The sequence below is a fragment of the Heterocephalus glaber genome, unplaced genomic scaffold (assembly GCF_053883595.1).
Source record: "Heterocephalus glaber isolate CG9 unplaced genomic scaffold, H.glaber_assembly_v1.0 deba00000281, whole genome shotgun sequence".
Lineage (NCBI taxonomy): Eukaryota > Metazoa > Chordata > Mammalia > Rodentia > Bathyergidae > Heterocephalus > Heterocephalus glaber.
Genome location: NW_028258139.1, coordinates 30471159 through 30483575, shown reverse-complemented (window position 1 = coordinate 30483575; position 12417 = coordinate 30471159). Strand labels below are relative to the sequence as shown.

Genomic DNA, 12417 nt, shown 5'->3' with positions numbered 1-12417 from the left:
CACAGGCCAGAAGGGGTTCTAATCTCAGCCCGCCCTGGACCTGCCCAGCCTTCCCCAGGACCACCTAGTCTTGGTGTTGGGCCCTGGACAATTATCATGATGATGCCCCCACTATCTGGGGGTTCTTTGTTTTCTTTTCAGCCAGTGAAGATCAGCTGGGGGCAAAATATTTCTAACACTGGGCCCCAGAGAGGTCCCCTCTCTTTCCTCCAGGGCACCTTGCCTCTTCCTCTCCAGCCAGACTCTGAGAGCTGAGACCATGTGCCCTCGGGCAGGTGGAGGCAGAATCTAGGTGGACACACAGAGGGAGCCTCTTCCCTGAGACCCACTCACCGTGTAGCTCCGGTGCTAACGCGGCTGGCCGAGCAGCCCATCTTGGAAGAGGATCCAGGGCACCAGCCCTGCCAGGCCTCGCAGCTTATAACTGGCAGCTTAGCAGTGCTTCACCTGGCTGAGTGCCCAGCTGGGGGACAGGAGACTGGTCCAAGGTGTGACTGCGGGTGGCCCTGCCGAGTGGAGGGAAACCCAATGGCAGAGACAAGGGCCCAGTGAAATACCCCAGTTAAAGCCCTGCAACGGCCTCCTGTTGTTCTCCGTATGAATCCAAGTCCTTTCCCTGGCTTCTTTCACCATGTTCTGCTCCCTGTCTACCTCTCTGGGCTTGGACCTCTTCTGTCCTTCCTTTCACTCTTTGTGCCAGGCAGCAGAGGGAGGATTTTCTTGCCTGCCTTTGCTTTTGTCTCCAGACCTGTGCCCTCTTGCTGGAGCTTGGAGAGAGCTTCCTTTAATGCCATCTCAGAGTTGGCCATGATAGGGTGTTGTCCAGGCCCGTGGAGAGAGCAGCATGGCTGAAGGCCAGCATGGACCTCCTACTGGAGTGTGGTGCTGGGGGCAGAAACCTCCTGGATCAGGGCTAGGAGCCCCTGGAATTCACCGACCCTGAGGTTCTCCGAGCCCTGTCAGGCCTGCTGGCTGCTGCTGCTCCAACACTGGCTGCTCCCTTTCTCCCCACGGCCAGCCTGGTGGCCATTGTGGCCAGCCACGGTGCAGAAGAAACTTCCCCAATGTTATCCTCTTACAACTTCAGGTAGCTGCTAAAACATTAGTGCATCCCACCTAAATTACACTTGGACCTCTGTATACTTTGGAAAAACAGTGATCAAAACATGAGACACTTAAGAAGGTTGTGAATTCCTCATCCCAGGAGATAGTGAAGAAATATAGTAGATTGGAGTTATGGGGACACACATGACAGAACTTTTAAGGAACTTTCCAGCTCTGAGGTGCTGTGACTTGCAGTCACAGCGTCTGACATGTAGTTATCATCTTTCTTGGAACCTCAGGGACACCAGACTGATGTGAAGGAAACCGACCATGTTATGGGGCACCGGGCTGCGTCCTGCAGTCAGAGGGATTATGCTCTCTGACCAGGCTTTTCGTCTCTCAGCAGGGCTTTGGGGATATTTAATTCTGGAAACGTTCCCATGGAAGTCCTATGTTACAATGTGGACAGGACGGCTTGAGATGCTGGTCTATAAATGGTTGATAAAATGGAAGGCTTTTGGATGACTCCTGTTTATGGACTGGAAATTCGGAAGGCCGGGATGAGGCGCTGGTTGGACACGTGCAGAGTGAGTCAAAGGAACCCTGGTGGAGCCAGGCTCAGAGCCAGCGGGAGTGAAGGGGTCTCTCCGACCACTCCCTCCTCCTGCGGTTCAGAGGGAGGTCCGTGCAGCTCTCTGTGTGGCTGGGTGGCTTCATCTGCACTCTGCCTGCATCCACTGTTTACCGTGACTTTGAACAAATGGCCTAACCTCTTCTTGTGAGTGTCTCCTCTGTACACTGAAGCTGACATCGCCTCCTTCCAAGGTTGCTGTGGTCACTAATGAACGACAGCATGTGAGGGAATCTGACACACAGTGGGGCTCAGCACAAGTCCACCCCTCTACCGCCTCTTCTCTGCATCTTGCATCTTACTCTTGTCCATGACCCAGCCCGGGTGTCACTGCCTCTGAATGCTTTCCTTGACCCTTCTAGGCCCATGTGAGTCAGTTTTCCTTCAAGCTCCAAAAGCACTTGGTACTTAGCAAGAGGAGGGATATTCTCCACAGCACTTCTGTTGTGCTTGTGATGGTATAGATGTCTGCATTTCCAGCCTCACTGTAAGTGTCTCTAAGCGAAGGGACCTGCTGAAATTACATTTGTAAACCAGGCCCTACCACAGTGCTTGGAACATAAAAAGGCTCCGGGTATTTCCACTGAGTGGCCATAAGAACTGGTGATAGAAAAATAACCAACCAAAAAAATATTTTGGCATGATAAAGAGAAAGAAAAAGAAGGATGCACAAGAAAAGGATGCTGAAGACACAGATGGAGGCTGGGTTGCGTGGCAGGTAGAGCTGATGCACCCTCACCAGGGCACCAGCCATTTGCCAGGTGCCCAAAGAGTCATTCTCTTTTTCTCGCAGCTCCTCTGTACGTACTGGGGCAAGACTCAGCCACTGGCATTTTAAATTATTGTCTTCTGCCTGGGCTCTCCATCTTGGAAAGATTTTAACTTTTTTTCTATCTTATATGATATATTTTTTAAATAGAGAAAACAAACTTCTAGTGAATTCTTGTGTAGCTTTCTATCTGTATGTTCCATGTGACCTCCCATCTATCCACAATCAATGACTCATGAGGTCTACTATGTGTGGGCATTGCTGAATACTGAGGTGTAGACACACACTAGGCAGGGTTACTGCCTTCAAAAGCTCAGCATCTAATAGTGGAGAATGATGCTTTGGCCTTCAATGTCCACAAAAGTGGGCTCCAGAAGGAATTTCATAGATGCCCCTCTTTACCTGATGAAGCTGAATGGTTTTCACTTGTAACAAAACCTAAGTCAGGTATCAGAGATGGTAACTGTACTCTTCTATTTCAGCCATTTGTCCCAAACCCAGTGAGAAATGGACCTGGGCATCAAGTAGGGATGGAGAGCTGATTTCCACTCCCGGAGGAAGCCGTCTGGACTGGAGTCCACGCAGTTTCACGCACTTCCCTCTGAATGAGATGGACCTGGAGGCCCAGCCTCAGTGGTTCACTTCCGCTTTGTGGGAGGAACATAAAATAGAACACAAATTTCCATGGGCAGCTGGACCCAAAATGGGAAAGGCCACGGCGGGAGGAACTCTGGACGTGAACTCGTCCTAGGAGAGGAATGTGCACCAATGGAGCCCCCACTCTCCATTCACTGAAAAGATATACAAGGAATGTTTGGGAGGAGGAAGTAACGGTTAGGGTAAAGAGATGCAGAGAGCTACAAGGCTGAGCGTTTGAAGCGTTTGTGCTGGAACAGAGGGAGCCGGTCATTTCAGGTGTTGAAAGCTTACCTGAAGTCTACTTTTGCTTAAAGGTTAGTTCCTTGGTGTTTAGAGAGCAGAGGGCAGGATCAGATCTATCTGCACATGAAGAGGAAGGAATAAGAGAGAGAAACCACTTAGGATTCAGAGGCCCAGTGGGAGAGCGTGCTGGGCTGGGGAGGGCCTGTCAGTGACATCACAGGCCAAGATCCGTCCTCTGTCTGCCTTGTGCTCCAAGCAGCCTGGTTGTGTAGGGGTGCTGATGCCCAGCTGAGGGGAGCATGCAGGCTGTGCCCTGGCTGAAAATGGGCCCCCAGGCCCTGGGGATGAACGCTGCTGTCTTGTGCACCAGGGTGGGTGGACTGGCAGCACCACCATCTGCCACCTTGCCTGGAATGTTCAGCAGCGTCTCTGACAGTCTGCGGGAGGCTGGCTTCGCCTGGCTTGGCCTTACACAGTGTGGCTCCAGATCGCTCCTCAGTCATCCTTAGTTCAGAGAAGTCAGAGGAGGAGGAATTAATTAGCATCCTTGGGGTGCCTCTCCCAGGCCGGGCTGACACTTGCAGGTGGAATGTCAAGGTTCCTAATGACCGTCGGGATGTGACATTTGACTCTCCTGATGAGGGCCAGTGGGTTGGAGTGAAAAGCTCAGGGACTGACAGAGACATTCGCTTCCCATGACAGTGAGGGGGAGATTCCAGGTCTTGGTGGGCAAGGGCAAACTTCCTGCTGCCTGGGACGGGGTCAATCCATTCAGGGCATCAGCGGGCCGGGCCCCTTTTTGGCTCCTCAGAGGACCGATCATCTTCTCTTGAGCCCGAGGATCCTGTTCCTCTCAGGCTGGGCTGATTCCTTGCCTACAGAGAAGGAAGCCAGTTCTGTAGGGTGACTGTGAAGCCGAGTGCTGAGGTGTGGGAGCAGGGTTATAGTCGAAGCCTGCCCAAGGACACCTGCCACGGATCCTGGATGCCACACATTTCATTGTTCCCGTTAGTTAAGCAATTGTATTTTAAACTTCCTTTAAAATATGTACCCCTGCTTTGAGAGGGCAGCTCCTTGGGACTGATTCCTTAGCCGCAGGGGTTTGCAGTCAGCTTGGGAGCCTCACAAACTCCGGGGTCTTGTCCCATTGCCGACCATGATTTCAGGCTCTGGAATAGAGCTGGCCGGAGCACAGAGGGCAGTTTTAAAACTCTCCCTGTGGAAATCTGATGTATGCCAAAGTGAAGCAACATTGCCTTAAAGAAATAGGACACTGAACAGGTTAGCTGCCCTAGAAAGATCACAGAGAGAGAGAGAGAGAGAGAGAGAGAGAGAGAGAGAGAGAGAGAGAGAGAGAGAGGCAGAGACATCAGAGAGCCGCAGGGCATCTATGGATTTTATTTTAACAATCTTCTACCAAACTCACACTACAGCTGTTCCTATATTTAGTGATTTGCTTTTAATAAATATACCTCAGTCTTAGAAGTAAGATGAGTATAGATAGGATGGACCTAAGAAGGTATTTCCCAGCAGGCAACTGGGAATTCACCAAAGGCTGTGTGGATGATCCTAGAATGGCAGAGGCGTTGGTTCATTTCATCTTTAAGACAGTCCTGATTATACACAAATTCATTCTTTTGATATAGGAATTTTATTAAATAAAAAATTATTGTTTAAAAATTTGTCAGTGTTTTAAGGTGGATAAATTGACAACTCAGCTAAAGCTTTGTTTTTTAATTAATTAATAATTAATTTTGGCTTCTTTTTTCCAACCCTCTGGTGTGCTATGGCTTTGGGTTTGGAAGGTGCTCAGGTGGCCTGCAAGGACAGTGCTGGCCGCTCCACTGACACAGTTAACTCAGTGCTTGGCCCTTTGGCCTGAGCCGCTTCTCTTCTGCCCCAAAGTAGAAAGTGTGATTGCAGAAGAGGAGCCTGGTACCAGCACCGGGAAATCATGTGACAGTTCTGGCTTCAGCATTTTCCTCCAGTGGGCCGTAGACAAGTGTCAGATCAGCTCTCTGTGGAGCTTTTCCAGCGGTTCGGCCTGAGGCCCAGAGAGAGCGTCAGTGTGACACCCAGTGGGGAAGAGCGGGCTGACCGTAACCACTTCCTGAGGCAGGAGAGGAGGAGGGCCTGGTGTGCAGAGAAGGCCCGAGGCCCGGCCCCACTTAGGGAGTTGCTGTGAGACCCACACAGCGGTGGGCAGCCCCTCCTTCCAGGTGCTGGGCTGCTGGTCCTGGGCAGTGGAGCCCTGTGGTTCGACACACAGCTCTGCTGCCTTAGACAGATGGGCTGAAGCAGGTCTAACCATGTCTCGTTTAATGCTCTTGTTTGGATACAGATATCGGAGTCACGGTAGCTTTCGCCCCGAGGAGACCAGGTTGGTATGGGGTACCTGTGTGTCCGTTGGCTTATCTTGGGGTGGCCCTGGGGTGGACAAAGTCGCATCCATTTTGGGTTCCCTTGTGGAGAGGGCAGGTGTGATGGCAGCTGTTGAAGACTTACCAGGTAGGTCTTCCTGATTTGGGGCCAATCCCTGTATGTTAGCTGGAAACCTCAGCACCCTCATTAATAAGAAAGGTCAATAATAACATCTACCTGTGGGATGCGGTGGGACCCGGGAGATCAGGTGTGTAAAGTGATGTTCTGGCACATAATTCAAAACAATTTAAATATGCATTTCTTTGACACCCACATTGAGATAGTTTGTAGCAAGCTTTAGACTTTACAAATATTGTTTCCTAGTTTGAAGTCACCCTGTGAATTGGATAAGAAATATCCTTGTAACTCATGGGGAAAAAAGATGTGCACCTGTGGAAGTACTTAGCCCTGAATTCTAGATGCTGGATTCGCACAGCTGAGGCTTGGGTCACTGACTTGCTTTGCGCTGCTGTAGTCGCCAGTGGCACTGTCACTCAGGGCTGGCAGGCTCCTCTCTACGGCCAGATGTCTCAGCCGGTGAAGGAGAAATCAGCTTTCTTCCAGAAGCCGTTTGATGCTGGGCGTGGCCTGGATGCCTGACTCACAGTTCCAGGCAAACACATCCGTGTTTGTGGAACTAACATCAGTCCACCCACCCAAGAGGGCTGGTTGTAAACTCTTGGGCATTCCTGGAATGTTCCTCTGCTTATTCTGAAGGAGTCTAAACTGTGCCCAGGCAAGTGCCTCCCAACCCTGGCTCTGCCCTGGATCAACTAAAAATTTCGAAGGTCATTCAAGACGTCAGTATTTTAAAAACCAAACCAAGACAAAGAACTTCCTTAGGAGAATGTAAGGGCAGCAGGGCCAAGAGCCTAGGCTTCAGAGGGGAAAAAGTGCCTGTCACTCTGAGGAGGTGCCTCCCCATCCCCACCCCGAGGGTGTCCTCGCCCAGCGTTTTGGACACTGGCGCTGCTGTGGGAGGACCCAGAATGCCAAGGCCGTCCCGTTGGGCTGTCAGCCCTTAAGGGAGCATGACGCCCCCTCTGGTGGATATCGTCACTAACTAGCACAACTTCCTATTTGCAGATGGAAGTAACTCAGCCTTCAGTCTGCAGAGCCCATTGGCCCAGCTCCTGGAGCATCAGGCTGTGTCTGCATGAACTGATCATGGCAATGACCGGGGACATGCGTGCCAGCCCAGGGTGTGGGCAGTGCTGGCCCTGAGTCCCCTGTTTGGAAGTGCTCTGAAGCAGGGTATAGCAGCTATTATCAAAAGTTCTCTCTTAGAAGTACCAGGAAGGGGGAATCCCCCTTGTGAGCGTTCTGCAGAGATTCCTGACAGACTTAAAATGCTGCCAAATCAGAGAAAGTTGCTTCCTCCCCCAAGGGACTTACTCTGTACTTCCGGATACCAGACATGGTGCTTTGCTCCCTTCACCTCATTTTGTTCCCACAACAGTCCTGTAGAGTGGGTACTCCATTACTGTCTCTATCGTGCACACCAGGAAAGCAAGCAAAGAGAGAGGCGACGTGATCACCCATGTCTGCCTGCTTCTGGAGACTGTTCTTTCCATCCTGCTGCATAGCAGGATCTCAGAGGATCCCCGAAGTCCTCAAATCAGTGCCCCCTCTTCATGCCCATCTGTTCCACAGCACCCTTTGGCAGTGGCCTTCAGCCCTCTGTTCCCAAACCTCCAGGAACAGGGACCTCTGTCTCCCAGCACAGTCCACAGCAGTGCTCAGGGCGTGCTGATGTGGAGAGCTCTCTAAGTCTGGATCAAGTAGGACACAGACAGAATAAATGACTAAGTACATAAACAGAGAAGCAAACGAGTCAAGTGGACATCTGTCTCCTACTGCATTCCATTTTGGGTCCTAATCTTGGTACTTAGAATAATAATAACTGAGCAGCACGTATGTTCCAGATGCTGCAGGAATTTAGCCCATTTATGGCTTCATTCCACACGTGAGGACCTGGGTGTGGGAGGGGCGGGGCCTGGTCCAGGTGGTGAGGACGGTGCTGGGATGCAGTGCGGGCGCCTGTCCTAACTGCTGACTCCATCGGCTCCTAAGTCCCAGCAGAAGCTCAGTGGAGCTCAGCTGCTCCAGGCTCCTCATGCATTGCTGTGGGATTTCGGGGAGCAGAGTGGGGCAGCAGGCTCAGCGCCTACTCAAGTGCACACCCCTGGCTGCATCTCCTCCCCAGCAGCCGCCTGCCTGACTCCACCTTTGCTCCACCCGGGGCTGTGTGCTTTCAGTCCCTCTACTCCAGGAAGGGTCCCCCGCCATCAGGGATGCGCTGTCTGTCACAGACAGTGCCCTGGGGCCTTTCCGGAGAAGCCAGGAGCTGGGACTTGGCTCCCTGCTCATGGCTCTCTGGAAGAACACCGCAGGGGAGCTTTGGGGTGTGCCCTGCTCTCCCTGAGCTCCCGTGGTGTGGCCTCAGGAGGGCCAGAGCCTCCTGACCTCGGAATCAGCTGAGAGCTGGGCTCAGTGAGGGTGTCACCACCAGAAGGGAGCAGGCTGGCCGGGGCTGTTCGAGGCAAGGGCCTGGGCTCCGAAGTTAGGCAGACGTGGGCTCCAGCAGGAGCTCAGTGTCCCAGAGCTGTGTAGCCTCAGAAGCAGCCTCTGGGCTCTCTGGGCCCTGGCCTCTTCTGTGAGGGGCTGTGATGCTCGAGTGCCGGCATTCGGAGCCTTGCACAGTGCCTGGCCCGGTGAGCCAGGAGAGGCGGAATGTCCCCAGCACACCTCCTCGGTGAAACTGCTTCTGCTGTGGCAGCAGTGCAGCCAGCCCCTGACCCCGGGGGACGAGGAGGCCTCTCGGCCAGGAAGAGGCTTTCTCCCAGCATCTGCACACCGCAGTCTCTTGATTGTGCTGTTCAGCTTAGGTTTTGCCTTTTGTCTTCTCTTCAGAAAGGGGATGTTTGGACTGAAGCTGAAGAAGAAGAAAAAGAATAAAGCAGAGAAGGGGCTGATCTTGGCCAACAAGGCTGCACAAGGTGAGGAGATGGGGGGTGGCTACGTGCTGGGACCTGAGGGCCTCGCTGGGGACCCTGGCTCTCTGCCACCCGGGCGTGAGGAAAGCCCCCAGCCCTGGTCATCACCGAGTGACCCATCATTTGCTGGGCCATGGAAGGGGCCCCACGAGGAGCAGCGACAGGGTTGGAAATCTGCTTGGGTTCTGATTTGCTCTGTGCCTGCCATGGCCTGGCCTCACTTTCTCCCTCTGTCAAAGGAGCACGTGTGGGTCTCAGGTCACACAGCTGTGGGGAAGAGCCAGCAAGACATCAAAAGCACCCTGGAGGGTTGTCACTGCCATGAGCGAGGGTGACAGTGAGGAGGGGCAAAACTGACACCACATCACATCCATCACATCGTTTAACCCTCCGCCATCCCCGCAGCCAGTGCCATTCCCAGACTTTACAAACCAGTTTAGAGATGCAGACTGAGCGAGCAGAGTAACTGTGGCAAAGAAGCCTTGCTGCAGAATGGGCAAAGCCCAGGAAGAAGTGAAAATGGAGAGAAATTCAGAATTTCAAGATGGTGACAACAGAGCTTAAACCAAATGCAACAGGGTCCTTCTGAGCATGTGCCCCGTCTGCCCCGCCTGCCCACTCCGGAGGCTGCCCCAGAGGGCGGGAGGCAGAGAGGCAGGAGCGGGCATGGTGCTGTAAACCCAGGTGGCTGGATGTTCTGCCCTTAGCTAGGCTACTTCCCTCTTCAGAAGAGCGAAGCTTGGAGTGGCAATGTGAACGATGCCAGGGCTGCCACAGTGCTGGATCCATGGTGGATGGGTCTGTGTGGGTCTGTGTGGCCCCTGGAGCCCTCTGCCGAGTGGCCCTGACAATAACCAGGTCAGGGCTGGCTCTCTGGGCCATTCCTAGACCAAAACAGTCAGTGGGGCTGGTAGGTCCTCACCGGCATGTTTCCCGCCGTCTGCTGCAGCAGCCCTGGGAGTTCATGTGCTACCTCCCTCCACTCTTCCCTCATGAGGAGCGTATGGTAACTCAGGCATACACCCTAGGATGTTGATGACAATGACTGGCCATCACCCGTGGATGGCAGGGAGGAGCATTGTCCTCGGGGGGATGAGGGTTAAAGCTCAATGGAAGTATTCGTCTGGTCAGTGAAATTGGTGACATGAGGGGGAGGATGGGTAAGGTTTGGAGGGCCTTCCTGTTGTCCTTGAAATTGTGTTAAATAGTTCCTTCCTCAGAGACTTTGTGAAAAATAATATCTCTGGGACATATTTAATAACTGTCTGCTGATGCACTGGACATGCATCCCTCAGGGCGCTGAACGCTAGATTCTGTGGGGCCTGTTTTACAACACTGATTCAGGCAGGGTGAGCACCTCTCCCACTAAGCAAGTCCGGAAGCTGGGTCATGAGTCCGGGTCAGTCTGATGCTGGAGCCCGGACTTTCCTGCCCCGTGGGCTGGCATCCAGCCAGGAGCCCTCCCGGCTGCTGGGGGAGAATACAGCAGCCAGCCACAGGCATTTCAGAGGAACTGGCTCCAAGGCTCATTCTAATTACAGTCTGTAGCCCAGAAAGCAAACAGCGCAGAGAGGGCTCAGGCCCCTCCTGGAAGGTAAACGACAGCACCCCACTGGGAGGGCAGCCCTGTCAGAGGCTAACACACCTGACTGGACAGAGACTTTGGGCTTTCCTCCTTGGCTCTCCAGGAAAGTTGGGGCTTCTGGTGAAGTGTCTGGAGATTCTCAAAGTCCCTAGCTCTTTCATCTGTGACACGCTTCACACCCTTAACATTCCTGGTACTCTAACCCATCCACCAGGCAGTTACTGACACCTGTTTGCTCATCCACCAGCATGTCTGCCAGTTTGGGCCTGGGCCAGGCTCTTGTGGCTTTGCTGGACGCTGGCAGTCTGAGGGAGGACAGCCCTGCCCAGGGCTCTACTCTTTGCCCACCTGGCCTGCCCTCTGTGCTTCTCCCTGTTCTGTGTCCCAGGAGACTGACCTCTGAAGAGGCAGGACCAGGTGCCCAAGCCTCTGGCTTCTGGTTGGATCCGCAGGAGATCTAGGAGAGGGGAGAGGGAGCATGGGGCCCAGGTGGCTGTGCCCCCCAACAGGATCCCTCTCAGATCGAACTCAGGACCTGACTCAAGCTCACTTCCACTCCTATACTCAGTCAGTCTCTCTCTCTCTCTCTCTCTCTCTCTCTCTCTCCTCTTTGCCAGTTTAGGAGTGGGCCAGCTTGGCTGTCTGGGGCTGCTGGTAGCCCCACATAACTGCATGAGCTTCCGTGGGTTTCCTACACCACAGCTTTGTAAAAAGCCCTCCAACCATCCTATTCTGGCCACGCCCTGCACTGGTCGCTGGGACTTTGACTTGGTACACACATTACAAGTGGAGAAAATGCTATGAAAACACAGACAACAGGCTGGAGTGGAGCTTGCTCGGGACTCTCTCCTGACTCCCAGCTCACTGGAACAGAGACTTGGTGGGGTCAGGTGGAGGGGTGCTAGCGAAGGCAAACTCCCACGAGGGGAGCAGGTCAGGCTAGAAGGAGCTGGAAAAGGGCGGTGGAGCTGGGAGCAGAGCAGGGGAGAGGAAGCATGGAGACAGGCAATGGGGCGAAGCCAGAGGCAGCTGGGCATTAGTCAGGTATGGACTTTAGGCTGTCCACTGAGTAGGATGGAGTGCCACTGAGGGGTTTTCAGGAAGGAAGTGACACGAGCACCCTGCATTCTGGGTGAGTAGATTGGAGAGAGCATAGTAGTCCAGTGAATGATGATGAAGCAGCAGCTGATGACTTTTTACCTCAGCATCTCTTACCCTCCAGAATGTAAACCCTTGGATGTGTCTTGAGCATCTAATCCAGCATAGTTCCTAGCATGTATCAGGCATCTAAGAGTCTTCCCTTGAAGCTTGAGTATATGATGTAGATCCTCATCCCTGAGGGCTTTGTACTCAGCTAGGGGATTATTTATTTTATCCTGCTTCCAGGAGCCCAGACAGTCACTAGATTCCTTCTGGCCTCCCTGTAGCTCGGGTCTTGGCTTTAGTTGCCTGGCTGAGAGGGCAAGGAAAGTAGGCTCCACCCCTCCAGCCGTCCTTTGTGTAGCTACCTACTGAGCATCTGCCGAGGCCAAGCCTGTGTGCATGAGCTGTACTCTGGGCTGCCTTATCCCATCTGTCTTCTGATCAGGGCTTTGGCATGGTTGGCTGATTAAAATTGGAGTCAAAACATGCTGAAGCTGAAAAGCATCTTAGAAATTACTTGATTGATGTGTTTATAGTTGAGTCCCAGGGAGTCCAGGGATTCTGAGAAATGGTTTCTAGGGTGTCTGGAGAGAGTGGTGGGAGACCTGGTGGGAAGTTTCCTGCCTCCACTCCACCCCACGGCACTTAGAACAGCTTGGCACAGGTGGATTTTTACTTTACACTGAGCTTCCATATAAAACTACATTTATAAAAGGACTGTGTTGCTTTGTAAAGTTCAAAAGCACTTTTCTTGCCCAATGCTTACCCTTTACAGGGAAGGAAAAATGTCAACCGATCCTGCGCGACATGGAGTGCACAGCCTTCAGCATCCACCACGTGCTTCTCTGACAGACACTGTGTGGGGCTGTATGGGTTTTGTTTATTTTCCTGACAACTCTGTGGTATAGTTAAAATTAACCCTGCCTTGTTTCCCAGATAGGAAAAG

At 52.8% G+C, this 12417-nt stretch overlaps 1 protein-coding gene across 4 annotated transcripts in view; it reads left to right on the top strand.

Moving 5' to 3' along the window:
• Nucleotides 1–12417, top strand: part of Fer1l6 (fer-1 like family member 6) — a 142598-nt gene that overhangs the window by 20498 nt on the left and 109683 nt on the right. For 2 of the 4 annotated variants that reach the window (XM_087188171.1, XM_087188176.1), the window contains exons 2-3: nucleotides 5668–5706; nucleotides 8661–8746. In XM_087188171.1, the coding sequence (XP_087044297.1) occupies nucleotides 5668–5706; nucleotides 8661–8746 (125 nt within the window). Of the gene's footprint in view, nucleotides 1–5107; nucleotides 5707–8660; nucleotides 8747–12417 lie in introns of those variants that run through there. The other 2 variants (XM_087188165.1, XM_087188175.1) reach the window with 2 other exon arrangements.